Source organism: Poeciliopsis prolifica, unplaced genomic scaffold, assembly GCF_027474105.1.
Source record: "Poeciliopsis prolifica strain line A6 unplaced genomic scaffold, Auburn_PproV2 SCAFFOLD031, whole genome shotgun sequence".
NCBI classification, from domain to species: Eukaryota; Metazoa; Chordata; class Actinopteri; order Cyprinodontiformes; family Poeciliidae; genus Poeciliopsis; species Poeciliopsis prolifica.
The window spans coordinates 4,292,176-4,320,164 of NW_026562406.1; the positions used below are offsets into that span (position 1 = coordinate 4,292,176).

At 40.1% G+C, this 27,989-nt stretch overlaps 2 protein-coding genes across 11 annotated transcripts in view; both read right to left on the reverse strand.

The window, feature by feature from the left end:
- ep400 (E1A binding protein p400) overlaps positions 1 to 13,860 on the reverse strand; it is a 28,376-nt gene extending 14,516 nt beyond the window's left edge. For 3 of the 8 annotated variants that reach the window (XM_055050510.1, XM_055050511.1, XM_055050508.1), the window contains exons 1-24: positions 13,709 to 13,860; positions 10,973 to 12,318; positions 10,619 to 10,726; positions 10,420 to 10,504; positions 10,041 to 10,160; positions 8,026 to 8,405; positions 7,532 to 7,825; positions 7,027 to 7,212; positions 6,794 to 6,934; positions 6,639 to 6,711; positions 6,514 to 6,539; positions 6,358 to 6,409; positions 6,190 to 6,279; positions 5,281 to 5,394; positions 4,992 to 5,179; positions 4,734 to 4,911; positions 4,525 to 4,661; positions 4,240 to 4,409; positions 3,980 to 4,154; positions 3,731 to 3,867; positions 3,153 to 3,339; positions 2,740 to 2,909; positions 2,463 to 2,650; positions 782 to 1,084 (exon numbers count right to left, since the gene is read on the reverse strand). In XM_055050510.1, coding sequence (XP_054906485.1) covers positions 782 to 1,084; positions 2,463 to 2,650; positions 2,740 to 2,909; positions 3,153 to 3,339; positions 3,731 to 3,867; positions 3,980 to 4,154; positions 4,240 to 4,409; positions 4,525 to 4,661; positions 4,734 to 4,911; positions 4,992 to 5,179; positions 5,281 to 5,394; positions 6,190 to 6,279; positions 6,358 to 6,409; positions 6,514 to 6,539; positions 6,639 to 6,711; positions 6,794 to 6,934; positions 7,027 to 7,212; positions 7,532 to 7,825; positions 8,026 to 8,405; positions 10,041 to 10,160; positions 10,420 to 10,504; positions 10,619 to 10,726; positions 10,973 to 12,286 — 4,816 coding nt within the window. In that variant the 5' untranslated portion in view covers positions 12,287 to 12,318; positions 13,709 to 13,860. The remainder of the gene's footprint in view (positions 1 to 781; positions 1,085 to 2,462; positions 2,651 to 2,739; positions 2,910 to 3,152; positions 3,340 to 3,730; positions 3,868 to 3,979; positions 4,155 to 4,239; positions 4,410 to 4,524; positions 4,662 to 4,733; positions 4,912 to 4,991; positions 5,180 to 5,280; positions 5,395 to 6,189; positions 6,280 to 6,357; positions 6,410 to 6,513; positions 6,540 to 6,638; positions 6,712 to 6,793; positions 6,935 to 7,026; positions 7,213 to 7,531; positions 7,826 to 8,025; positions 8,406 to 10,040; positions 10,161 to 10,419; positions 10,505 to 10,618; positions 10,727 to 10,972; positions 12,319 to 13,708) is intronic. The other 5 variants (XM_055050515.1, XM_055050514.1, XM_055050512.1 and 2 more) reach the window with 4 other exon arrangements.
- Positions 13,861 to 14,050: 190 nt separating this feature from the next.
- On the reverse strand, positions 14,051 to 27,947 carry ulk1a (unc-51 like autophagy activating kinase 1a). 3 transcript variants are annotated; one of them, XM_055050517.1, is made up of 26 exons: positions 27,494 to 27,947; positions 27,314 to 27,406; positions 27,164 to 27,205; positions 25,547 to 25,579; positions 25,377 to 25,413; positions 24,404 to 24,577; positions 24,243 to 24,316; positions 24,056 to 24,157; positions 22,150 to 22,208; positions 20,963 to 21,045; positions 20,809 to 20,868; positions 20,638 to 20,726; positions 19,789 to 19,930; positions 19,618 to 19,678; positions 19,423 to 19,509; positions 19,103 to 19,320; positions 18,225 to 18,325; positions 17,728 to 17,852; positions 17,456 to 17,571; positions 17,238 to 17,336; positions 16,898 to 17,052; positions 16,627 to 16,802; positions 15,920 to 16,038; positions 15,293 to 15,450; positions 15,046 to 15,181; positions 14,051 to 14,952 (listed from the first exon to the last, which is right to left on the reverse strand). In XM_055050517.1, exons 1-26 carry the CDS (start codon positions 27,593 to 27,595, stop codon positions 14,909 to 14,911), a joined length of 2,685 nt encoding a protein of 894 aa, XP_054906492.1. In that variant the 5' UTR covers positions 27,596 to 27,947; the 3' UTR covers positions 14,051 to 14,908. The 3 variants fall into 3 exon arrangements, with proteins under 3 accessions (XP_054906492.1, XP_054906494.1, XP_054906491.1); XM_055050519.1 differs by having other exon boundaries at positions 16,627 to 16,799; positions 19,423 to 19,512; XM_055050516.1 differs by having other exon boundaries at positions 19,423 to 19,512.
- Positions 27,948 to 27,989: the final 42 nt, after the last annotated feature.

Genomic DNA, 27,989 nt, shown 5'->3' on the forward strand with positions numbered 1-27,989 from the left:
AATGACATCTGTTGCCATAAATGCATTTTCTTCAGTGGTCATCATTATCCATTATGATCCTTTAAAGTCCGTGTGTGACTTTTTATTTGTGTCAGGTTTGGGCATCTACTCTTTCCAATGATGTCCTTTGGAATATTAATGACAATATATTGTCTATTTCTGCAAAGGCCTCACTTTACAAGTCTTGAATTTTTCCACAAAACTTTGCTAAACATTCTCATAACCTTATAAATCCATCATACCATCATAAAGGCATCATACCAGTTTCAAATTTCAGAACTTCACCTCTATGCTCAGTGTGTCATAAAATGTTCCCATTTTTTCTCCAGTCAGTATTCTTTCTCAGTAGGAGTCCCAATGCAAAGATTTTTGAGCCTGTCAACAATTTAAGAAAAAGTATAAGCTCCTAAAATGATCTTTTAAAATCAAGTAGCACAGTGACACCAGGTGTGACATACAGCAAGAGGGTCATATGCAGCGTACATGCAGGTGTGAAGATAAGAAACTGGGTATTGCCAAGACAATGAGATGCTGCTGATATGGCTGCAGGTCTACAGAGACGCGTCTCTTCCATCGGCCTGCTGATGTACGACATCTGAGAGGAATTTCTGCAACAGCGGCGCTGCTGCCGCCATGCTTACACAGAGCCACATTCTCTGGACTGAACATATATCAGCAGTGCCTCAAGTGAAGGCCTTGGTGGACAGCAGCCAAAACGTTTGTGCTGGAGGTGGGAAGGGGGCGGGAATACAGAGATGATAGGGGAGGGCAGGCCACTTACTAGGCAACCGTGCCTGGGCCTGAGATGTAAGAACCAACCTCTGGGACAAAAGACTGGGCTGGATGGCATGGCTGGGGGCTAAACCTGGCCTTGGAACCTGGGTTACTCCAGCCTGGCTGATGGAAGTCATCGAGCCTACGACTGTTCCAGCTAAGGTCTGACCCAAGGCCAACGGAGTAGCTCCCAAAACATGCTGCCCGTTGCCACTGTTCCCAGAGGAGGCAATGGAGGAAGATGCAGTGTTGTTGTTGCTGCTGCTGACAGTAGGAGTAGCCTGGGGTCTCTGAGTAGCTGTTCCAACGGCTGCGAAATACAAGGCAGTGGGGTGTGGGAGTCCATGTTAGGGCTAACCCGATATTTAGTCAAATCATTGAGATCAAAGTGTTTTGTTCTTATCTATACATACAGCAGTGGTGAGCCAACACAGGAAGTAGTACAAAAGATGTTTCTGACGGGAAGTGGAAGCAAATTTTAGCATTTTTAAAAAATATTTACACACATTTATTGTACAGCATTATGATGCCAGACAAAACAGACACATTCATATTTGTTTGTCCATCTGTTGAGTGGAGCAGTTTCAAAACAAATTCCCCCAGTGGCACAATAAATAACATCCTACATCATGATATTTTAAAAAATATATTTTTCTTTTTCTGTTTTAGGAAATGCATGCAGATCAAATCTGTCAATTTTTCAGTTAGTTTTGCAAGCCGAATAAGAGCCATAAAGATTTTGGAGGTATCGGGAAAAAAAAAAAAAAATTATGTATATTGTCCACCCACCACTGCTGCAAGAAAGTTAAGGTTTAAACACAGTAAGTCTCTGTGAAAAGGACAGCAATTAATAATTTACCTGCAGCAGATAACTTTCTGGACATCTTTATTTAATAAAGATTCAGACTGGTTGGGCCCAAACACTGAAGTTAAGGGGACTGGTACCAGAAAATGCTTTACATGTTACCCACAATTATTCCTATGTAAGAAATCATTGTTTGTTTGTTTTTTTAAAGTTCATAAAATAGTGTCAACATAAACAGTTGACTTCATTTATTCATCCATCCATCCATTTTTTTACACCCTAGTGTGGGTGGGATCAGGAGGTGCTGGTTCCAATTACATTTATGCTTTTCCCCCCCAATTTTTAGATGATATAAGCCAACATTGGTCTTGGCCAGTCCTGAATTAGTTTTTGCTTGAGCCTCAAAGACCCACTAAGCTGAATTTAATCTTAATGAAGATGCAGAGAATTATCTGTAGCAGGAAGGACATAAACTGCTTTTACCTTCTGCCAAAATCCTGCTTAAAAACTCTGAACTATCCTTTTAATAACTTATAATCCATACCGACCAACAGTAACCTTGATCTTTCCAACATGTAACAAACTATGTAAATGAATACCATTGGGTACACATTCATGTATGACAATATCTGCATGGTGTAAGTTTTAATGCATGGCATAATAATCAGAGTAATTTGAATTTTAAACAGCGTGTCAATCATGCATAATGCACACATGACAAGCAGAGAAAGTTTTATTAGCAAATGGGGATAAAAGCAATGACCAAACAATCATAAGGACAGAGATGTATTCCAATTAAAACATGTACTGATAACCAGGGGTCCTCAAGCCGCCGGAATTTCTCTCATTTGACAAATGCTTTCCATAAATAAAAAAATCTTACCATGAGAAGTTGGTGGTGCTGTTGGGGCAGTAACAGGGGACTTGCCTCGAACCTGGCCAGACTGGCTGACAGTGGAAACTAAGGTGCCAGTTGACAGAGAGCTTGTTGGGGGCCGCTGACCCGCTGCATTCCCAATGGCAGCCAATCGACCTTCTGGCTTTGTACCATACTGCACTGGCTGGAACAACCTGAAAAGTGCAAACCAGCAACTATATAGCAATAAGATCACCACTTTTTATGATACTATCATGTTAAAGTCGAAAAGTTTAAGTCGGACCTCATGGGTTTTATCGGACATGGTTTGGGTCTCGGTGGTGGCTGAGGAGCCGTGTAGATTTCCTCTATGAGCTGCTGAGTGACCCTTAGCTTAGGTATCGCTTCTTCTGTCTGGTAACGAGTCAGTCTGTTCTCGTTGTTGATCAGATTGAACAAGGACAGGTTTGCAGTCTAGGATGACAGTGACAAGGCAGATTGAGATGTGAAAGGTCAACATGTTGAACTGATTAAAAATGATTTTTACAGAGTAAAACTCAACCATTAGAAAAGGAAAATAGAAAACAACACGACAGGTAATTAATTAAGCCTAATGTGTTTACACTGAATGAGTCATTTTCACAGTTTGATAACAAATAACTTTTATAATTGTCAAATAAGAACTTTTAGAGGATCAAAAGCGACATGAGGGCATACCTGGCTTGCATCTTCCTCAATAGCTCCCAGAACCAGTGATGGCACGTTGTACTGAAGAGAAGAGGAGAAGTAGGCGCTGCTGCTTTCTCTGGGCACCACCAACTCAGGGTGGTTACACACTCGCTGCAATTGCATCAAAACTTGAAGCACACTGACAAAATGACCCGACTTCAGTGCTTCTTGTGTCCTGGAGGAACACACAGAACAAGACTAGAAAAAAACCTCTCCAGAAATCAAAATTCAGAAGATGTAGAGCTGGATACTTTCGATCATTAAGGGGAGGGTATTACGTATTTTCCAGAAACGTAGAGCCAATATCTAGGGTAATCAAGTAACGATGTGACCTTGAAGTTGTTCTAAAATGCTGTACATGTGAAACATAACTTAAAAGGAAATTTGATTTTGACTTTCCATCAGCAAATAATCCCAACATTCCTCTATCAAGCTTTTTAGCAGCCATTGTCAGAAGTTTTGGACTGAGAGAAAGTTTGTGCGACAAGCAGCAGCAGTAGTTCTACTATGTGTTTGCCAACTTGTGCTGCCACTATTCTGCAGGAGCTGACAGTCACATATCTCACCCAGGCTGTGTAAGGATGTCCTCATAGAGGGTTTTCTGTCTATTTGAGAGACGGCACTTCAGAATGTGCTCGTACTTCTTGGGAAGCTGTTTCTCAACATCCCTTTTAGAGCGCCTCAAGATGAATGGCTGGATCATCTTCAGAGTAACACAAAAAAGATTGTCATTAGTAATATGTACTTATGGAATACAGATCATAATCCAATTTGACAGTTTTACAATCGGAGGAATAGGCAGGGACATCACACACCCTATGCAGACGAATAACCAATTTGTGGCAGTAGTCCTGGTTCTCGTCTGAGTCACCCTTGATAGGAAAGTCCGAGTATGGCCTGGTAATTCCTGGCAGCAGGAAGTGGATCATGGTCCAAAACTCCTTCAGCGTATTTTGAAGTGGAGTGTGGATAAGAAGTATCCTTTGCTCACTGAGAGTCACAGAAATATGTCAGTGATATGTGAAAATATCCTGTGAATATAATTTAACAGAGACAATTTGAACACAGCTAGTACCTTCTGAGAGAAAAGATAGTTTCCCACTGCTTTTCTGTCATGTTTTTGATGAGTTGCACCTCATCTAGAACCAGATGTCTCCATCTTTTCTTCAGAAAATGTCTCTGGTCTTTCATCAGCAGCTTGTATGACGTCACACACACATGAAAGCTGTTGGAGTCCTCCCATAACTGGAATTAATCAAATTACATGCAACTATATGAACAGCCACTGGTGAAGGTGACACCTTTTTTTTAAATAATGAACAATATCAACTATGAGGGTTTGAAATTCAAAAAGTCTCACCATTCTTTTGTATCTGCGCTCCCTTCTTTTACCCTGGTAAAGGAGGATCTTAAGACCAGGACACCAGCGCTTGAACTCCAGCTCCCAACTCAGCAACTTGCAAGTTCTCACTACAATCAGATGGGGTCCCCAAATGCCTGTGGAGAAAAGCAGTGTTTAAAATGCAAAATAACAAAGAAGAACTACTTCAACTTTAAAGTGCCACATACCCTCTTGACCAGCTAGGTGGGCCAAGTAAGCCACCGTCTGCACAGTCTTGCCAAGGCCCGTCTCATCAGCCAAGATGCCATTGAGCCGTTTCTTATGAAGGCTTACCAGCCAGTCCACTCCAATCTGCTGATATTCTCTCAACAACCCATGCAACAGAGCAGGTGCTGGACTGTGGGCCTAGTGAGATGGAATAGTAATATCAGTTTAAAGTAATAGAAACTTTTTTTTTTTTGAGTGAGGTATTTCCTTTTTCTTACAGACGTCGTGATTCTGAGGCTGCCCTTGGGCAGGAGGAGCTCTGTAGCAGCTGCCACTTCAGCAATGTCTCTACCAGCCTTCCCGTTTGAATTTGACGTAGATTTATCTGCGCTGCGTTGTTGGTCCATGCTAAGCAGAGAGTCGATTACCACCGCTTCCGGTGGACTGCTTGGAACACATTCCATTTCTGTAAAAAGAATGGACATAGAATGGTAAAAAGGGACACCACTCAGCAATAAGAATGAAAGAAAGTGACTGAAAACCCCAATTTAAATATAAAAAAGGCACCTTCAGTCTCCTCCACATCATCCTCTTCGGAGCAAGAACTAGGCTGAGGCCACTCAAAGTCATCAGCATAAGCACCGGCATACTGTTTCTTTAAAGCATCCAGAGACATCTCAGCTTTAAAAAAAAGAAAAAGAATAAAATTAACAAACAATATCAATTGGCTAACACATGTATCACATGAAAAACATTAGAGTGGATAATACAGTGCAAGTATTTGCTTTTTATCATTAGCATGCAGGCTATTCCCTTGGTTTTAGACCAGCAGGGAGTGTAGGCATTAAAATGTTTGCTTAATAAGTCTGTTACTTTAAACCTAACTGGACTACAGCACAAGCAAGAATCGCTTGTAGCCTACTGTCGAAAAATATCATTATATTAGGTAATATTACTATTAGCCTGGAATAAAAAAGAACCCGAACAGACAAAATCAGGAGGAAAAAAAAAGCAGGAAATTGTGTTTCCTGGAGGACTCTAAATTCTGAGACATCTGATGAGAAAGAGAGGAATCTGATAAATAGATCTGAAACACCTGTGTGGCTCAGACACATAGATACCACTGGTAAAACAAAATAATATTTTCTTTTATTATTCAATATTAATGTGTAGCAAATTATTAAAGTAATAATTATTATTATTAAAGTAAATGTGCAGCAAAAGTCTAAAATCTGAAAAATGATTTAAAACTTTGCTTTTGTTTAATTCACATTTAAATAAGAAATTCTTTTTGTTTTAGATTTTTAAAAAGTCTTGTTTATTTCATAATTAGTAATGAGATTTTACTGAACTAATAAAGCAAAAGTAAAATTATTAGTATTAATAACATGTTACCAAGATTATTTTATCCCAAAATCATATATTAACGCAAACAGCGCGGCAAAAAATGTTTAATGAGAAATTATAATTACGTACCATCTTTTGCAAGGTCGATCAATTCTGCTTTGTGGTCTGTTTCTCCTTCAATGACTTCCTGTTCCTCTATGGTGCTTTCTTCATCAGTGGCTAAAACCCAGACAGATTGTGAATTATTTATGGTTGTTCTGCTTTTATTTTATTCTTTAGGTAACACTGAAAACTAACCCTCTTCCAACGAAAAACTTGATTTTCTCTTTCTACCAGTGTTAGTCGCCTCCTATAAAATGAAAAAGGAAACCATGAATACATACAGATTTTCTTTTATCACACAAAGTTTATCTAAGATGAAACCTACAATGTTCTCATTAAAACAGCACCTACCGTTTTATCGACTTTTTCTGCTGTTGCTTGACCAGGAGAAAAGGAGAAGCACAGTGTATATAATAAAGAAAGTGCACAACAAAACTATGAAATTATTTTACTACCAGTGTTTAAGTGGTTTGTACCTGTTGCTTTTTGTTGGCCAAGAGCTTTAAGCCTCTTCTCATTGATTTGAAACTGGAGCTTGATTTCTACCACCTTAAGAAGGAAAATCTTTTATTTAGACTGGTATCAAAAGTATTCACAAATAAGAGCAATACATAAGTAAATAAACACCTACCTGCTCAATGTTTGACCAGAAGAACTCCACCTCTCGGGCAATCGTACTGGCAATATGACGAAGATGAACTTCCCTTTGTTTCTGTGACCTTTCTTCATTCTTCTTCTGTTCTTGATGGTAACGAGCACATGTACGAACAAGCTAGAACAGAGCCAGCAAAGACAAGCTCAAAGAGGCATTTTCTGTAGCGGAATTCATTTATTCATAGTTTCACATTTTGCTCGGTGTCAAACCTTCTTTGCAGCGGCTTCCTTCCACCTTCTCTCCTGAGCAAAGTCCGCTGCCATCCACTGCATCTCCTCCAGGAGGTAATCCCAGTGGGACTTTGGACGTGAAGCTTCCATAAGCTTAGGAAGCCTGCTGGCTGACCACTGACCCTCCTTCCTTAGCTCGGAAATGCGCTGGTGTACCTGGCTCTCCTGAAATACAAAAAGCACAGGTTAAAAGTCAGGATCAGAACCATTTCATCCAGTCCAAAAATGACTGGAGGAAGACATTTGCTGAACAGCTGGGTTTTTTTTTGGTTATTTTTTTATTTGTTTTGAGAATGAATGGAAATAGAAGTTTTCTAACACACCGTCCTGCTTCACAATTACTTGCTCGATATTCTTAAAAATATTTAAAAAAGTACTCCCAGTAAGACTGATTAAAAAACTGGCATAAAACACAGGATATAATGAAAGTATTGGTTCAAACAATATGAAAGACTTCATGATGCTACAACTTTCTGTAACTCACCAGTTTGGCCTGCTCAGCTGGCCTGTCCTGGGAGCCTTCTTGTGGGGTCTGAGCGGTCGTGTTTTGGCTGAAGCCGCCTATTTTGACAGAAGAAATTCCGTTTGTTCCTGTCAGCTTAGACGGGGTTCCTGGGTTGACGATAGAGCCGAGAGGACGAAGAGAACCTGCTGTGTGTGGATTCGAATTGGCAGCAGAAGTGGGAGCAGGAACCACAGATGTTACTGATACAGAGTTGGTCATAATCCTCTGAACAGGCTGGTTCAGATCAGTACCGGGACGAGCAAGTGCCACAGTCTACGGAAAGAAGAATATGAAAATTTTCAAAATATTATTAGCTAGAGAAACTTGCTGGCAGTATATTACAACTGAATTTGTCAAACAAAATGTAAGTAAATAAAGTAAATTATGACACAAGTGTAAACCATGCAAGGTCTGATGTTTGTTAATTGATCCAGAATCATACACATCAAATTTTATCCTTCACACATACTGACCGCTTGTCCTGGTTGCAGATTTGTCTGGGATTGTTGTTGCTGGGACTGCAGCTGAATATGAACACCTGGTTGCATCTGCTGCAGCTGGGACTGAAGCTGTGTGTGGGGGTTCATGGCAGCCAGCACAGCCCCGCCCGCCTGCACGTGGACTTGCACACCAGCATGAGTCGAATTCTCCACTAACTGAGCCTGCTGAGAGAGAGCCAGGGGTATGCTTGCCATCGGTAGGGCGCCTTGCGGCAGCCTGCTGGGTAGCTGAGGAGGAGGGGTGTGCAGGCTGGCTGCGTTCTGGACCGGCGGTCCTTTGGATGGGTCGTACTGCTGCTGGTTCTGCTTTTGTCCTGCGAGTTGGACTGCTTGAGGAGTAGGTGGCATACCGCCTGGATACATGGCAACCAAAGTATAGAACAAAGGAGTAGTAAAGAGAGCAAAATAGAAAAAAAGTTTAAAATAAGCCAAAAAGGAAATGTTCACATTTTAGTTTTTCACGTTTTTCCTCCTGAAAGTAAAACAACTAAAATAAAGTTTTTAAATAGTTTTCCCTTTAAAATTATTTGAGAGACCCTTAAATCAAAGTTAAATAATTTGAATCTAGTGACACGTGGTGCAATTATACGTTTACCTTTAAATGGCTGTGTGCACTTTAGAATTCAGAGCTCTTTAAACCTCTGCTTAATGAACTAAACGTATTCATTAACAGTAGAGTAACTACTGCCTGATGATCAGAGCAGAACTAATGAAACTCATACAGCAAAATGATTACAGAAGAATGAAACCAATATGAAAATCTACATGTCTCTCAAATGAAACACTACTTTGATAAATGCAAAACCAAAACACTGCATTTCAAATGCGGAGAGAATGTGGTTAAAAAACAGAAATAAAACTGTACATGCAATAAGAGGTTTATAGAGACAAAACAAAGCTCAAAATAAACATGAAAAGAACTTCTAAAACATAAAGACAGCAAAAAGAGAGGGGAAATAAAATAAGGAGAGCAGACATTCACAAGGACAGCATATGTTTAGCATGCATGAAGCGATGTAAGTGCAGAAACCAAGGCATCTGGATGCCTCACACAAAGACAAAGCACAAAGGTGAGCAAAAAGGACACACATGGGGTTTTGCAGACAGCAGGCCTGAGCAGAGCTGTGCACACTAAAGCAGCACCTGCCTTACCTCCCTGCACGTGACATCACCTTGCCTAGACGCCATCAAAACCCGGCCCTGACACACCCACATCACCACAATCGCAAAAACCTGCGCCGTGAACAAAACTCCTCCGAAATGATTCCCCTCTTACTTAGGCTGAGGGGAAAGAAGCCAAGTCAGAACAAAATGTCATGAGGATAATAAGGAAGGAAACCAACAAAAGACTAAGATGAGATAAAGACACTCCAGAAGGCTGATGAAAGATGATTCGGAATCCGGTACAAATGTAGACGATGGGAGACGGGTTTGTGACAACATGGCAATGGGAAACCAAAAAGTGTCGGGTGGATTCTTACAATGGGGAAAAACTCGCAAAACCCCATTGCAAAGTGATAAACAAAAATTCCACAGCGTTGCCACTTTCTGTGATCCATCTCCAAATTAGATGGAAATCCATCAGCATGTGAAGGTCTGTCCAAACAAAAATGACAAACAGGAACAAACTTCGAAAAAGAAGAGATGATTTATGATCAGGTGATCAACAAGGAAACCCAAAGAAACAAGGGAAAAAAAATCTTAAGACATGGCATCTTCCCACTGAGTGGCTACTCTTCTTCAGAAATGGATTGTCTTCTTCCCCATTTATCCTGACAGAGACAGCTGGTGCTGGTACAGCTAAGCCTGAACTTCCTGTAGACTGCAGAGAAATCCAGCAGATGGATGAAGATCAATTTGATGATGCTGCCTGGGGTTTGTTTGTAGAAGATAAATGTTGGGATTCCCTTGTTTTTTAAGTCTGAGGAAGGGCTTAGGTCCAGCAGCATCGAACAGAACACACAACGGCCTGGTGGTGGCATTCCTACCTTGCGCGGTTGGCATTAGCTGCTGAAGTGGAACGCCAGGTGATCCTAAAGGAGCTACACCAGGATGTTGGAAAATCAGCCCATGGCGACCAACGTCAATCCGGGGCCTCTTAGCCTGATCTGGGATTTAAAACACACAATACCCTCATAACGCAAAAAAGGCACTCGGCACAGAGCAGTGACCTTCCGAAGACCTTACAGGTCACCTCTCCTTCCTCCGTTTAAGCCTTCAACACAGAAGCGCTAGTAGAAGATGCCAAATATCTAAAAGCAGAAGCAATTAGAAGGAGAAAAGAAAACAAACAAAAACAAAGCAAACGGGGGTGGGGGGGAAACAAAGCAACATCAGAAAGACAGGAGGCTGCAACTCTTGCCCTACCTGTTTGCACCATAGCCTGTTGCCTTTTAAAGGCATCCATGTCTCCAGGGTTTGTAATGGTGCCTGACGCTCCCCCTTGATGTACCTGAAAAATAACATCTTTAGCAATTAGGTTGTTTATATCTGATGTATGCAAATTTTAACAAAGTTGTGGAAAAACAATGTAACTAGTTTTGAAAATAAATATTTCCTCCATCACCTGAAACTGCTGCTGTGTAGAGAAAGCAGCAGAAACATTGGGAGGGAGCTGCGTTGCTATAGCAACCGGTGTCCCTGCCTGACCATCCTTTCCTGTAACAACCTTCACCTTAAGAAGGAAAAGCAGTGAAAAATGTGTTACTGGGAAAATGTGTTTTGGGACCCCATTATTTGAACTCCAAAGGAAAGTAAAATATTTATAAGATTACAAATATTGCAGATGTTTATCCGACTTAAACTAAAGAAAGTGCATGAACATAAAGGCTGCTGGCGGCTGTGTTTGCACACCAAAATGGTGGGATTTCTTAGATTAACAAAAAAAAAATCTGAAATTATAAACGGCACATTATGATACCTCGTCATTAATAACCTCCGACTGTTCTTCTTCATCGTCCTCGTCATCAAGATCCAAATCGTTCTGTCTCAGGTAAGTATTTAAGGGGTGACAATGTTTCTTCTTAAATGCGTGATAGTCCATGATATTCCCCTGAAGGTGCTGCAGAAAGAACAGTTCAACCATGTACTCTTTAAACACTTCCTTCAGGCTTTCCATCTTCTTAGTGTGGTGCTCCAAGCACTGCTTTCTCAATTGGGCGATCTCAGGAGTAGCAGGAGCAATTTCTTCTAGCTTCTTGGGAGTCTGCTTCTTAATGGAAGCAGTGGTCATACTGGTGGGTGTGAGAGGATTGCTGCTGATCCCTGGCGGAGGACTCGTGAGGGAGGGACTAGAGGGTGGAATGGAGGAAGGTATGCTGAACGTCGCTGTAGCTGGGGTTCCCACTCCAGTAACCACACCTTGTGCAGTCTTCTCGAAGATGATAGGGCGCCCCAGTTTCCCTTGGATGATGTTGCTAATCTGTGGCGGTAGACTGGAAGTGGTGATGTGTCCAGGGCTGTTCAGAGTGGGGAGTGTTGTACCGGCGGCAACAGGACTTTGAGAGCCAAGATGGTGGATGGTGCCACCTGTCTGAGAATGAGTCTGAGAGAGCCTCCGTTCCCTCACTGAGCCTGGGGCTCCCGCAGATGCAAGTTGGACCTGGCCGGGTGGAGGGGCGAGCTGGGCAAGTGCCGTCCCATCCTGATAAACAAAGTGGCTTCCTCCCGGCTGGCTGCCTAAACTGATCTGTCGCACTATCATGCTAGCTTCAACAAACCGTGTGGGGCTTTGTCCACGGACTCCCAATGCTGTAGAAGGGGCCCCCGGCCTAGTGACACCCTGTAAAGAGACGGGGCTATGCTGCGTAGGACTTTGGGGCTGAATGGTTTGGGGCACGGGTGAGGTGACCTGAATGTAGGAGGATGGAGCATGCTCAAACCTCCACTGAGATGCACTGTGCTGGAACCCAGGTGATGCTGGATTCTGGATGGGGAGTGGAGTTAAAGTGATCTGCTGATTAGCAGCCAGTCCCACGTTTTGCAATGTGATGTTCACGTTCTGTCCTGTGACTGGGCTCCGACTCATGATGATCTGATAATTGGGTGACTGAGGGGCTGAAGGGCTGGCAGCAGAGGAAAAGGTGGTCACAGGAGACTGAGGATGGCTAACTGTAGCTTGTTGTTGTGTAGCTGCCATAGACGGCTGCTGCTGCTCCTCGGTTTCTGACCCAGAGACAGACTTGGATTTTTGGAGCTGTCGTTGAATATTCTGTGATCCACTTCCATGGTGCATTGCGCGACACTGTTGCTATGCGTGAACGCAATCTATGGAAAAGAGACAACAAAAATTATTTTCACCTAAGGAACTAAAAACAAAGATTCCCAGACGTCTTTTTTCTAATATCTTAATGTATCCTCACTCACCAGAAATTGTTTTTCAATTAGTTCCAGTCACTGAATTTTCTATTATTGTATGCAGAGTTGTCATCTCAAGAACCTATTCTCAAGTGCTATTCAAATCAAATGTATGAATAGCTTTTCAACAAAATAAGCAAATATACAAACTTTACTCTTTTGATGTAAACATGTCTGCCACATTATCCCATGAACAAGATCACATTTAAACTACCTACTATTTAATCATCGCTACTAATAATATAAATGAAAAATTATAAATGAATAAAAATGCTACAGATATACATGAGCTTAGAGTAATTTGAAAAACCTTTTAATGATTTTTGAAATTAACAGTCAAATCTTTGGAAAATTTTACTAATGTATTTAATATGATTGACTCGTGATTCAATTATACCTGATTCAATTATAGCGTTAAGAGTGCTAAACGCAACTCTTAACACTGAAGGAATAATCCTTTTAAGAAATTAAGTGTCCTAGTTAAAAGGCGTTTTAGAAAATATTCATGACCAAGTTGCAGTCAAGGAGAGGCTGCCAGAAACCATACATAATAATAAACACAAAAATCAGGACTTTAATCAAGATGTGATACAAATTATGTATTATGTAAACTGCACCTCTTTTAGGTTTCCAGAAAACTTTGCAATTGTCTAACAAGAGTATTAGTATCATGTTTGAGTTATAACTCGTCTTGACACGTTTGCATCGTGAAAGAACGGTAGAAAACAAAAGCATCTTATTATCCAAATACGGGGGAAAAAACATGCAAAGACAATGCACGTTAACGCATATAATACTACCGATAATGATACTAAATGATAATGATTTGACTGTAGATGTACATTGGGTTTAATTACCGTTATAACATATGCGAATCGAATACCATTTCTTACAAATATACCAAAAAGAGAATGCACAATTATCAGGCAAGGCTTTTTTATAGCTGGGGAAACGGACAACTTCAGCCGGCAAATATTTTTTGATTGCATTATACACCCTTAACGCAGACATCACTATCTGCTCTGGGGCGTATCGCTGTCTTGCAGCGCTAAAATAAGGAATGAAACAGTGTACTCCAAAATAAAACTGCACACACAAATATTTTGGTGAGAACATAACTAAGTACTTAAAATAAAACACAGCTAGCTGCTATAGTTTGATGTTTACAATAACATAAGCTTGTCATTCAGCATTTAAAACGACCGTTTCTACGGAACGCGTGCTAGCGGTTAGCTTGTTTTCGCTAGCAGGCCAGAAGCCGTTGAATTAATACATAAATCATTTAAACTCTGCTACTTACAACGTGTGGGCCTTCTGTGTTAGTCTCATGAGGTCTAAGTCATGTTTTCGGTAGGTCAAAATCTTAAACGAGAATTACTACATGAACTATTCACAAGTGCTCACGCTAGCCGCTTTATAATGTTTTGAAGCTAGGATAATTTCATTCAGCAATATGGCGGCAGCGGCGACCTTCTGTGACCCGGATGTGATAGCATTCTGACGTCAACAACAATAAATGGCAAAATAATCGCAATTTCTTTAGTTGGAGAGGTTATGGTTAAATCTGCCAGGAATTAAGGATATATTACTTTAACCGAATATAAAATTATTTATATAAAATAATACAAAAAGCGCAAAGAAATTAAGAAGAAATGGCCTTTATTATCACAGATAATAAGTGACATTTAATTTCATCACACAGTGTTACAACTAATTTTTGCAAATTTATCAAACACTCTTAAATAGAAAAGGTAATTGGATAAATTCTAACACTCCTCTGCAAAAATATCTTCACTAAATACTAAATTGTTAAAAATCTTATGTCCTTTAAAAGACAAAAACTATTCCAGTAAGTCAAAATGTGTATTCATCCAAACAAACATCAAAAAGCAACACCAACAAATATAAAATAATGTGCACACAAACATGAGCAATTTTACATTCAATAACCTCATAAATGACTGCGTCGCTACCTGAGTAAACAGTAGATTTGTTCAAACAAAACTCATTTTAAAAGACGTCTAGTGCATTTCGTAACACAATGCAAAAATGAGTCTTTAAGACGGACAGTCATAAAACAATTACTCTACATCAAAGCACTTTTTAGTTTCAGTTACATTCATTTTGCCTGCTATATACATATAGGCACATTTTCCTAATATTGCTACACACTCGCAATATTTGGTCATTTCATCAAAAAACACAAACCCACCCAACTGGACATTAAGAAAGATTTCACACAAAGGTCAACTCCAAAGAACAAATTCCTCATCTGATCTACAAAAACAGAAGCACAATAAAATAACAATTGACCCAAAATCATTCACACAATATGTGTTTAAGAACATAAAGCTGAAACATTCTCTTTTTTGGTGTGATGCTGTTGTTACAGATGGGATGGCAGGGTAACATTAGATAGTCTTGTGGTCATTTCTCCGACATGGGATCAAAGTGCTTGTGTGTTGAATGAACCGTTTAGATTGAGGGGAGATAGATACCATTAAGTCTGCAAAGCTGAAAGGCGTCGCTCAATGCACTTCTTACCTGAAAAGATGTAAAACAAATGTTGATCACATGTGAAATGCACTCGTCTAATGTAGCAACGTGATAAATTTTGGTTTGTTAGTGTCTACACACATTTTTCAATGCTGTCAATGTCCTTTTGCTCTGTGAGGATTCGGGACAGACCCTCCATCAGCAGAAGAGCTTTATTGTAGCGTTGCACCGACGCTGCACCGTGGTGGAACATCTCATCCAAAGCAGCAGATTGAATCTGAATATTGTAAGGACACACATTTGAAGGACTGAGATAAGCATCCCTTGATGATGTAGAAATGATAGAATCTGATGTGATATAAGCTTTGGCACTTTAAGATGTGCTTACCATATGCACAGTGTGGGCATAGATGAGCTTCTCTGCTGTGAGGCTATTGAAGCGGTCCATGAGTTTCTGTTTGTCAAGCAAGAAGGTCTGAAGCCGATCGTTCAGGGAGCGACAATAGGTCACACAGTTCTTGTACAAGTTGTTGAGTTTCCTGATCACTGAAAAACAGAAAAAGAAAGTTTTTTTGTCCAACATTAACATCTTATGCATTGTTTAAAAACATAAAATCAAATGTGTTTGATCAATTGGTGGGTGATTTAGAGTCTACAGTCTCTGACCCCTGTGGCATCTGAAGTAAAATAAAGTATGAAATACTATATATATATATATGTATATATATATATATATATATATATATATATATATATATATATATATATATGCGTAATTGATTGTTAGATGCTACAGGTGTAACACCAACAAAGTTTAAACCCAAATTTGATGAAAATCTTAAATATTCTATTCTGGATGATTCTGTCTGCTTTTCCCTTACTTCAACTTTTGAATGAGACAATACCATCCAAACACTCAGATTCTTCCTGATGGCCTTAATCAGTCACACTCAAATTAAAATTATTGGGGGGAAAAATGCATGTGTGACATTCTATTTCATGGCAACAATCTCACCTTGTTTGACTGACGAAGAGATCTGGAGTTGGCCTTGTTTTATGTTTTCCTTTGCAGTATGCAGTGCAGAGGACAGAAACTCTTCAGCTTTCATGTACAACACCAACTGCTCTGCATAGCTGGAAGCAGACAAGAAATATCGAGTAAAGAGAAGGCTAACAAGAATAAAACCCCTTCACATGCTGAGAGAACATAAGTTTTATGAAAGTCAACGCCTGACACTTATCTCACATAATGAAACAAAATGTGAAACTACAGCTAATGATCTCTTTGATGTATCTTGCAAGTCAAGACTGAGATACAGCAATGACATCACACCTGAAGCCGATGCGTCTTAGTTGCATCACAACTTGAAATTTGGAAAAACTTACTTCCAAGTCTAAGCAGAATATGCCACGAGTTTTAAGCAACTCATCATATTACCAAGACGTTTGCCTAGAAATCTGGTTTTGAAACGTTACTGTTAGCAGAAGGAACCACTAAAAATCTAGATTGAAATGATCCATTTATGTGTTGCTTTATAGCATAGAAAACCACACATGAATGTGATTTCATGCAATAAGACTTAAAAATCCAAACCTTCTGAATACTATTAACGATTTCCACTGAAATCTTAAAAGGTGACCTATCCGTCATTCTGACTTTGTACAAGCCGGGAATGGCATCATACAACTCAGGCAGTGACTCACATTTGACATGTTTCTTACCTCCACTCTCTGCTCAGAAGGCTGATCTGATCTGTCACAATGCTCTGTTCTAAAAAGGAAATATCAGGACTGCCAAAGTCCTCCGGCGCTGGGCCTTTTGAGGAAGCCAACTCCATAACACAAGTGACAAAAGCCAAAGTGAAGCGTAAATCTCTCAGAGCATCTGTATGAACCTGCTAAGAAAAGACAGCGGGTATAAAATTCCACGAACACCAAAAAATCTCAGATGTCGAATTTGTCATTTTTGTAGACGGAATTCATTCATTTTTACCTCCATCAGTGTATCTTCAGGGAGCTCTGGAGGGTGGAAAATCAGACCGCTCTCCGGAATGGCTTCCATTGCTTCAGTCTCACTTTTTCGTCGGCTTCCCCGCTGGAGAGGGCAAGCGTTCAGTGTCCAACCGGAGTTAAAGTAGGTGGGAGAGCCTACAAGTTGGGCAAAATGCAAGTTTCAACGGTGCTACTGCCATGAAGACGGCTGACAAAAAATCTGAGTCACATATTGATAGTTGCAACAGATTACAACACCTGCTTCATTTACAAACTGCCCAAAGAAAAACTCAAAATAAAGACAGGTATTCAGTTTTTAGGGAGGTAAAAAAATCCCCTACATGAGAGCAGGTTTCCCTGTGGTGGAGAGCCCATGGCAAAAACTGCAGGAGGCGGGCTGTCTGAAAACTGAAAAACTTTATAAAATCCAGCAGGTGGAGCTGTAGAGGCAAAAAAGAAACCCTTAGGAAGGAAACCAGTAAATTGAAAAGACAATAGCTTAGTGAATTTGATTAGAAGTACATAAACTGGTAATACTTGTGATACTTTGATGTTTTACCTGTTGTGTCAGTGCTGTTCTCCCAGCTGAAGCCCCGATCGCATCCTTCTTCAAACAGATTGGCTCCGAAGGCCGCTTTTAGCAGCATGTCGGAAAGCTTGCCGGTGCTGAGGGACCTGAACATTGGAAGCAGACAGACACACTGCAGTGCAACACACCAAGCAACTTGTTTTCAGATAAGAGACACATCGACTATTACAAATGGGTATTTAATTTGGCAAAATGCTGTGACAATCACTTAAAATGATTTTTTTAAAATAAAAAAAAGATACCTTTTAAAGGGACCCTTTTTAACGGCCGGCTTCCTGCTGACGTTGTTCTGGAAAGCAGGAGATTGATCGTGGCATTGCAGGTTTGACGCCGTCCTGGTTCGGTTGGGCTTTCTGGGTTGAACATGCTGTTAGACAAAAAAAAAAACATCCTAAGTTTTAAAACCAGCCAGATTTTAGACTATAAACTAGATATAAAACTAAGAGCTTTCACTAACCAAATGGATGCCTATTGATGCACTTTTTTGTTTTTAATGAACATGAGGGAGAGGTTAGATCCATAGGCTTGGTTGCATAAATGGAGATGCACTTGCAAGTTCTTAATTTTCTGTGTTATTCAAAAGTACTACCTCTATCGAAGCAGCCGCATATCCTTTCCCCCTAATTTATGTGTTATAATCTCTAAAAAAAAAACATTTAGAATGGATCTTTGAGATGCAAAGTTGTATTGGCCACGGGGATCCTGATAAGTACATGTCTAGAAACACATCACGGCTGACCTTGTGGCTTGCAGTGACTTGTGCATCGGGAGAACCAGTCAGCAGTCCAGTTCTTGTGCTGAGCGGGAAAATCTGCTCTGAGGTCTTTGGGGTCATTCCGGCTGAAGCAGAGAGTATCACATGATTTATCATTATCATTCTGGTTATCAGATGACGATTGTTTTCACTCATATGCCTCAGACATGACGAGTTGCAAGGCAAGTGCTGCGAAAATTGAATGCGTCAGACTGAAGGGAAGATTTTATCACTAAATAAACCTAAAAGTTCACTAAGTGTCATAAATTAGATCTGTCTCTGCGTGTCAGACAAATTTGTTACCACCCAAAATGTGTGAACCATGTTATCATTTCTGATAAAGATGATCCACAACACGTTTATGAAATTTAATCAGTTATTGTGCAATTGTCTTTGCAACGAACTAGCTATGGTTAGATAGTTACACAAATACAACTACACAAGTAATCTGACAACCAGTTGCTGCATTTTTTTTACATTCATACAAAAAGAAAGCAAAACAGCACAACAAAATAAATCTGTTTCTTATTAAGAGATAGGAATAATTATATTCCTTCTGCTCTGCTTTCCAAAAGTTTCCTCAAAAGTTCTGTGTGTCCTGTTTTGTTTCTATGCATATCCATTGGCTATATGGCACATGGTTCTGTTCATTTAAAATACTTCTGTTAGTCGATAAATCGACGGCTTAGAACCAAAGAACATTAAAGATCTGCTGCCGTTGTGTCCATTCTATTACAATAAACATGACTTGACAGGTGTCATTGTCGGGGCTTTATGTAACTAACAATCTTACTTAGTATGTACCAAGTTTGCATAGATCTTGTTATACACGAGAAGAAAAAAGTACACAACTGTCTGGCTACCTGGTGGGGAGGACTGTTCTGGTTGTGCTCCTCCCTTTGCCAGTTTTGGGAAGTTAGCGACAACACCTGGACACGAAGCTCGACGGCGTCCACACTGCAGCGGGGTCACATTGACCGGTCGCAGATTCTGCGCCATGCGCTGGTAGTTGTGAATTTGAGTTGGGACAGGAATCGGTACGGACGGGCTGCATTTGCGTCCATTTAATGCAACTGGATTGCTGTGTGTGACACAAAGAAATGGGTGGCGAGGAGTGATTTAAGAAACAAAATGAACTCAAAGAAAAACAATATAAGTCTAGATCTTTGCAGTTTCCTTTTACCTAACGGGCTTGTTGGGAGAGTGCAGAAGAGAAGGATGTGCTGGTGTCCTTCTCAGGGGTTCAGAACATCTCCTGGTCAGTGGACACCTTCTTAACAGATTGGTAAGACTTGCTCAGAAAAAACTTGTGTAGTAATTTCTGACAGTGATAAACTAGATCCTAAATCAGATAACTGTACAATAAGGGGAAACTCACCCATTGATTGTTTGGAAAATTTCAGTGGGAGACCCATCTTCCAGCTCACTTGTGTACTCATCTAAAAAACAAAAACAAAAAAAAAAAGCAACAAAACACACTAAGATTGGATAAGCAGAGGGGGGAAAACGAGAAATTAAATAACCAAGATGTCTGGTCAGGGATGCTCACATGTCAAACTGGACAGCTCATCTGGGACCATGACGTAATCTTCAGCACATGATGGTGGGCTTCTGCTGCCTTTAGTGGCTTTCGCTTTGCTCTGTAAGCCGGTGGCGTCCTGTGCTGGCAGGTGCTGCTCTCCATCGGAATGCTGAGTTAAACAATCAAAGACACCCAAAAATATTTGCCAAAAATGTTTGCTTGATCAGGTTTGAGAAACAGCTGGCAGGTCAGAAACCAAAAAGTCTGATCTTTTTTTTTCCCAGTCAATGAAGACACCACACTGACCATCTTCAGTGCGGAAGTTGTTACTTAGGGAAGATTATTTTCTGCATCAGTGGGATGTTCAAAAATAAAATTAGAGAAAGCACAAATGTTGTTAGAAGCCTGTGGAAATGAAGCCATTATCTATAAGGAATGTCAACTTTTCCTTTGGGCTGGTGCTTCTGAACATGAACAGAAAGAATCAGAACAGAACATGCTGGATTATGAAATACAGGAAGTGTTTTTGAAAATCTCACACTCACATGTCTAGTTTCACTTAGCGTCATACATACAGTTTTGCTTACACAAAAATAAGATTCAAACAACAGCCAAAAGTATAAACTTTACTTACTTGTCTTTGTTTTGAACATATAAATAGCCAACTCCTGTTCAACTGCAGAGCTGTGTAACTTTGCTACCTCTGACACACTTACAATGTTACATAGCATCTGTTCCAAATGTAAATAATCAATGACAGGAAGGATGCTTAAGTCTCCTGCATATAGCTGATATGGCATACTTTCACAGAAAAACAAACAAATGGTAAGCATTTCTTTATTTTATAGAGAACTTTCTCTTCATTGGAGAACATACTTGTGGTGAGGCGAGCTGAGATGTGGAGGAGCTGCAGGAAGAGCTGCCTGATCCAGCGTTGGTGTCAGAGATTACAGAAGAAGGTGAACCTGTTGAAAAATACATACCTGCAGTGTTAGGAGCAGAGGGACAGCAGATTTACTGGCACTCCTACAAGGGGTAACGACTCACAAGAGACAGTACGAACTGCTGGTGAACTTGACTCCAAGAAAGGATGGTGGAAAAACTCTTCTGCAAATAAAAAGATTAACGATCCGTTCCTATAAGTCACACTTAAAAAAAAAAAAAAAAAACAGATCCGGAAGATTAAAAGGAGCAGACTTACCAAAACTCATCCGTTCCTTGTGGTTCCTCTGCAGAAGCCCCAGAAGCAGGTGCCTCAGGTTAGATGAAGTCTCCTTTGGGATTCTACAAGAAATTGAAAGGAAAATTTGCTTATTTCATTTCACAATGCACCAAAGACAAAACAAGAATTGTAAAGCCAAGCCATTGCAAAGACTTCATCTAAAGTAATTTAATTTAAGCCTGTCCTTTTTAAACCGTGTTTTCTGAGTATGTCCATTCAAACTCTGCTAAACTGATGTGTGCTTTCCTCATTAATTCAAATGCCCTCTTAAGTATAAATCATAAATACGGATACATTGAGAAATTTTCCTCTGTTGCATTTGTGCATGTTGCCTACACCATGATAAATATATAAATATTTAGAAAATGCTGCTTCAGAGAGTAAATCTTGCACAAATATGGAAATTCTTAATCTAATTAGCGTCTTCAGCACCACAGCTCTTGGCGACATGGTGTGCACTGTCAGACTGCGTGTGTGTGTGTGTGTGCGCACCAAGCTATGTGAGCTGTGTGGAAAAAGATAGCTGCACAGGCCATTAGCTGGCATCTCAGGGCAGGTTATATATAGAAAGAGAAGAAAACAAACTATGCCTCCTCATACAAAAACACAACCCATCTTATCACCCAGCTGTTTCATTGCCTAAGATAAGCGTGGCTGTGGGCCATAGACAAGCCAGTAAAAAACAGCGTGAACAAAGTAGGCAAACAGCGCATAAATCTATCTGGACGCTTTCCCAGGTTGGAGTTCTTCAAATCAGAGGTTCAGTGTCAAAAAAATATGTTTGTGGTTCTTGAGTTCCTGAAAATAGATAATCAGATTAATGATTTCTAGATTAAAAGGACACAAGATGTATTTTTGTACATCTCCAGAATTTAATAGATCATGGAAAATAGCTGATGGATCCTATCAGGTGTCTGTATCAGTTTCTTCCACGTCACGACTATATTTAGTGTTGGGGGAGGACTTATTTACTGACTTCTAAATATAACCGTGGTAGCATGTGTCTGCCGTCTTGAATGCATTTACACCCCGGTCACATATGCACAAATTTCTGTTATGATGAAATCGGCTCCTATAGTCTTTTCCATGCATCGTGTGTGTGTGTGTATGCAGGCATTGGACTGTACATCAACGTCGGGGGAAAGGTCAGGAAGCCATGCAGTCACCTTGGTAGCAGAGTTTCGTTGCTTTCATAGAACAGACGCAGCTCTTGTGGCGAACTGGCCTGAACAAACAAGAACAGTTTGAATTAAAATAAAGAATGAACTACCATTGAAAAATATCTGTTTGAAATCACAGGGAACTACGATGCAGTACATTCTCATTCTATGTGTTTCAATGTGACGTCAGGATTCGATGCAGTTTGAAGAGATTGGAATTTCTTCCATTATAAAATTGTCTCAGTTTTCCAACATTATGAACATTAGAGCTTGAAACACTTATTTGTTATCATTTTTACAGTTAGATTGTATCATCTATGCTTCATAAATCAAGGAAAAATACAAAGTTCCAGTCAGCTCCTAACTTGGCAGTATGGTAACGGGCCATCTACCCAACAAAAAGTGGGTCTAAATGCAGGTTCTTTAAAGCACAATTTATGATATTCAACACATTTTATTTCTGAAAAATGTATCTTAAAAAAGACTGTTTGAATGCTTTGCTCAGTGGGATCTGATTCAGATCTAGTTTCTAAACGGTCAACATGTCCTGAACCTAAACAAGCACAGAAATTGCCTTTCTGATTTCTTCAGTGGGCTTTTAGCTCCGTGCTTTCAATTGGTTAATGTATACAAAGACACAAAAATAAAATGTTTAGATTTTAGAATTATATAAATGTCTGCAAACCAAAACTTTTTCCAAACTCAGTTTTCTTTTTTCGTTATGTATTCAAACATTTAAAGAGTATGAAGAGACCCTAGAAATAATACATTGCAATAGAACAGAATATGATGCAATAAAATTCAACACACTATTTTTTGTTATTGTCCTTTCAGATTAATTTGTTTTGGATCAAGAGATCGATAACACAGTTTGAATTACATGACTGCATCTGTGCTAATTCTAATAAAAGTAATTTCCAAGGATACATTTTAGGCATTACAATGTTTATATACCATCAGTAACACTAAAGTAAATCTGTTATTTGTTAAACATGACAGAACTGTGTACAACCTTGCATTCTTACTGAAAATACCTATATTGGTCACTTGCTTATTATTTGTGTAGTACTAAATGAATATGTCACTGTTCCTCATTCAAAATTCAACATTAAACATTTCTAATTTGATATCCCCAACATAGCTTTGTTTATTCATTGTTATTTTGAATCACTACTGGGTAAAAGATACTCCAAACACAGACATGACAAATTGGAAGGTCTTTGAAGGGAGCCATAAAAATATCAGAAGCAGCAGCTAGTTACAGAGTAAAAGAGTCATTGGGTTGGACTTAACACAACCCAATGACCTTAGAGGCAACCATAGGGCATAAACTTCCCTATTGACCTCAGAAAGTGTAACAGAAATAGGCTAACAAACAGCCTATTTCAGCACCACGCATTAAGAATCAGATGATTTAGGCCTACAGAAACAAAGCAAAACTGAGGTTAAACCTGTGCCTGTGTTCAAGTTACGTATGAGTCAGTCTGTAAATAATAGTTTGACAGCATGACTACAGCAGCCACGTGGATAGAAGAAAGTAATAGGTGGGGTTGTGAAACACTGTTTATTCTGGGTTTAGAGAAGTGGCCCGTGGCCATTTCCGCAAGCCCCCCTCCATAAAGACGGCTCATTACTTGGAAGCAATCAAGCTCCACCAACATTTTCCATCTTACAACACTCATCCCATAGACATGTTATTTGTCATGGCTGTGTTATGGATCATCTTGTTGTTTGTGTTACGAAAGGGAGACAACAAGTTATGACAGTAGTTAGTACGCCCTCTCTAAAACCTAAAACAAAACAATGACAGCGGCCTGAGCGAGGGTTAGTCACCACACACATGTAAGTAAAGGAAAGGGCATTTAAAAGCTGTTATTTCTCTTGTGCTTATGCATCTCGAGGTTTCACTCACATGAAAGGGGGCTTTTCCAGTCAGACACTGGTATACAATAGTGCCTATGCTCCACAGATCGGCCTTGGCATCATAGTTCTGGGACATGATGACCTCCGGAGCCTGTGATCACACAAACCTCGTTTACAGCTTAAGGGGACAGTGACATTACAACCTGCTGGCACAGGACGGCAGAGTAAAAACTTACCATGTACATGGGAGAGCCACACAGTGTAGCAGCCATAGTGTTTAACTGCAGGTGTCGCGCAAATCCAAAATCAGCTGGAAGGACATACAGAGTTCGCATGAGTCTGCAACCCATTTTTGGAAAGACATTGTCAACCCAGCGGCATGGGTTAAAGCTATTACCGATCTTAATGCTGGTATTTATGGAGCTGGACTTGCGCCCCTCTGGGTGGCAGAGCAAAATATTCTGGGGCTTCAGGTCTCGATGGAGGATGCCTTTGCTCTGCAGGACTTTCATGGCCTTAGCGATCTGCTGCAGGAATACCCGGATGGTGTCCTCACTCAGCGTTCCTTTGGCTGTTAAAAGGAGAGATACACTATATCGGTTCAAATGTGGAACATGCAGAATTTTATTTATTTTATATACTTCACAGTATTTTATAGTAGAGCTATAATTACTTTGCAAATAATAATAATAATAATAAACTAAGGTCAAAAGTCCCAACATTATGACTAATAGGGAAATGACAACCTGATTTCTGTACACACCCACAAATTTTGTGTTGATTGTCAAGTAATTAGCAGAAGGTAGTCAAAAATTTCCAAAACCGAAGATCCAAAAACACCAAAATTTTGTGACCACTTTAAAACTTCTGCTTTTTTTTTTAAGCTTTGACTGGCCTAAATAGACTTCTATCAATTCTGATTTCTCTTTCAAAACCCTAACTAACAGCATTCAAGATGGTTTTTACTCTAGCCATCCTCAGGCAGGCCATTAATAAATACTTCACCAGTTCAGCCTGAATGAAACATGACCAGTGAATTCACTGGTCAGTACAAAAAGATTGAAATTGTGAGTTTTTATCTTGTTGGATAATCAACTGACAAGGTCAAGGAATAAGGAAAAATTGTCTAATTCCGATCAACAACTAATTTCTCGATGGGTCTCCAGAAAAAAATAAGTCAAAACTCAAGAAATGCCTTATATTGCAATATATTGGCAACAATGAGATTCCCAGAAATCTCAGAAACATGTGATTGCTCCAACCTATTAGTAAAACCCTTCAGAGTATGGAGTTAAAATCCTCCTTTTTTTTGCTTTGCCTCATAGTATGAAGGAAGACAAAGGGGGAAAAAAAGGTATGTGTGCACTTACTTTGGAGATACTCTGCCAGATCGCCTCCATTGCAGTACTGAAATTAAGTCACAGACAAGTCTTAACAGAAGCCTAGGCACATTTGCATAGTGAATGTAAAAAATACATATATTCGGTTTGCTTTTCAACATAAAGATAAATCCGTCTGCAGCTTTTCAATCTCCACTCACCTCCATTATGAGATAAATACATCCACCCATCTCCTGTTGACATGAAAAATACAAATAATCAGCTGAATGTTTTATTAAATACAGCTGTGGCAACTAAAACCTGACCAGATGAGTGAACAAACAGACAGAATCCTTGTTTGATAAATGGACTGAGATGGAAAATTATACAACAGTCCATCAGTGTCTTAGAAGGCACACCGACAGGTTGAACAACAAGTGTCAACACCTCATCTATTAGATGGACCCCACTGGGTTTTTTTGGCCTGCCTTATAACAACTTCTTTAAATCCTCGATGGCTATAACAGAGAACTCAGGAGCCTGAAACTAGATCCAGCTAAAGCTGGCGTTCAGAACCGGGCCCTCGAAACATCCAGGACTCTTTCCCTATTCGGCACCCCTATTTATTGCCAGGACAAGCACAAGAAAAAAAAAAGAAAGAAAGAAAATCCACCAGGAGCAGAACAGTGAGGCAATATCAAGTGAGGCAGAAGGTGCGAGAAGTTTAGGGTGTCAGTACAGCATGACTCGAGTAGAAAAGCAAGTTACACATTCCAGTTAAAGATACTTTGCCTGGAGTCCCAATTTAACAAATGTTTACCACTTGAAAAAGGGTTGAAAACACCTTATGGCAATAAATAAAAACGCAAGAGCGCTGTTAACCAAGAATGTCTTTGCTCCATAGTTACACCCAGACTGTGTTTTCTAAGCCATTGTTTGACCTGCTGCACCCTTGCCATCTGTCAGACATTGTAGGAGATCAGCTTAGCCCAGCCTACTGTCTGGCAGGTGTCAGTAAGGTGATAAGAGGAACGCACTGAGGGTAAACTCACATCCAACACATGGTATGTGCTGTGTAATATGTGCGACCTGTCCAGTTAAAAAACCATGAGATTAGCTGTACAATAGTCAAAACAGACAAAACAATCAGGTAGCTTTGTACTTTCAGATGTCACTTAGATGATTAAAATTATAATACAGCATGGTGGTTGCACAAACTAGGCAACTAGCAGAACTGGCCAAAGGCATAAACAAACAAAGAAACTGCTTAGATCCTACACACCAACAGAGGGCCCCCAGAGCAACAAAACTACAAAAAAAAAGACAAATTTATAAATGTACCACTGAGAAATCTGTATTACACAAAAGAAAAAAAATCTATCATAGCTTTCCTACACTATTAAGTATTAACGTGAATCAGAATTTCTTTATAAAAACAGTAACTCTCACATATCTAAACATGTAATTCCAGGTACTGTAAATCATGTGGCTTATAAGATTTAAGCAATGCAGGTTTGGTTGTACAGTCAACCAATAGTCAAGCAATATTGTTTTCTTCTTTTGTCTCTTTCCAGAAACCATCATAATCTCAAAGGTGTGATGCTTAAAAGTTCACGTAAAGATGAGATAAAAAAAAAAAAAAAATAAAAAGATGTTGAGTTGTGGTGGGTGATCACATATGGAAAGTCTGTTTAGAGGCCCGTCTGGTGCTGGGCTGACTCTAGCATCTCACATGAAATGTTGCAGCAAGTTTCATCATCTGGGAGTCAAGACTCTAACACAACCTGTTTTTGGAGATGCATGTGAGACTCAGCAGCGCTGACAAAAGCCATCCTTACCTGATAATCGAGTAGTCTGACAATATTCTCATGTCTGAGTTCCTGGAAGAGGTTTAAAATACACTACTGTTGTTAAAGGTGTTATAGAAGACAGTCACAAAAATAACGCATAACATATATATATATATATAGGCTATATACACACATTACCTTTAATATTTTGATTTCTTTTCCAAGCAAAGCCTGTGACTTGGAAAAGTTTTTCTTGTTGATGCACTTTACAGCAACTTCCCAGTCACGTTTCTTAAAAGAAAAGAAACAAACATGAACAAAGTGAGCAATAACTAGTGTCAAGGCTGATCTGAATTCGCCACAGATGGGGAAATGTACCTCTTTGTGTCTGCCTTTGAACACAACAGCAAAGGCACCGTGACCAACCAAGTCTTTCCTGTTGAACTCAAACTTCCCAACAGACTCCATGGACGTAAACATGAAGCTCTGCGCGGTGCAGAACGTCAGAGAAGCTGCGGCGGAATGACACCGGGCGGCTCCATGTCAGGCATGGAAGATGCCGCCTTCACGTTTCACGAGCCTCATACTGGTGGAAATTGCCGACAACGTGACGAAGTGAAGCCGTCAACACACACACAAAAAGTGGCAACAGCGTGAAGCAGCAAACGACGGCGCAGGCGGGTGAAACGCAACCAGCCAAAGTCCCAGCCGCGTCTTTAACACCGCCTCTCGATAAAAAGCCAACTTAGTGAAGCCTGGGCGTGTGGTCGTTTGTATTTAAACACTGAGCTCACGCTTTGTTGCGCCTCTCGCCTCTGCAACCATACGCAAGTTATTCTCGCCTCCTAAGGAGCATGCGCAAACAGCTGAAGAT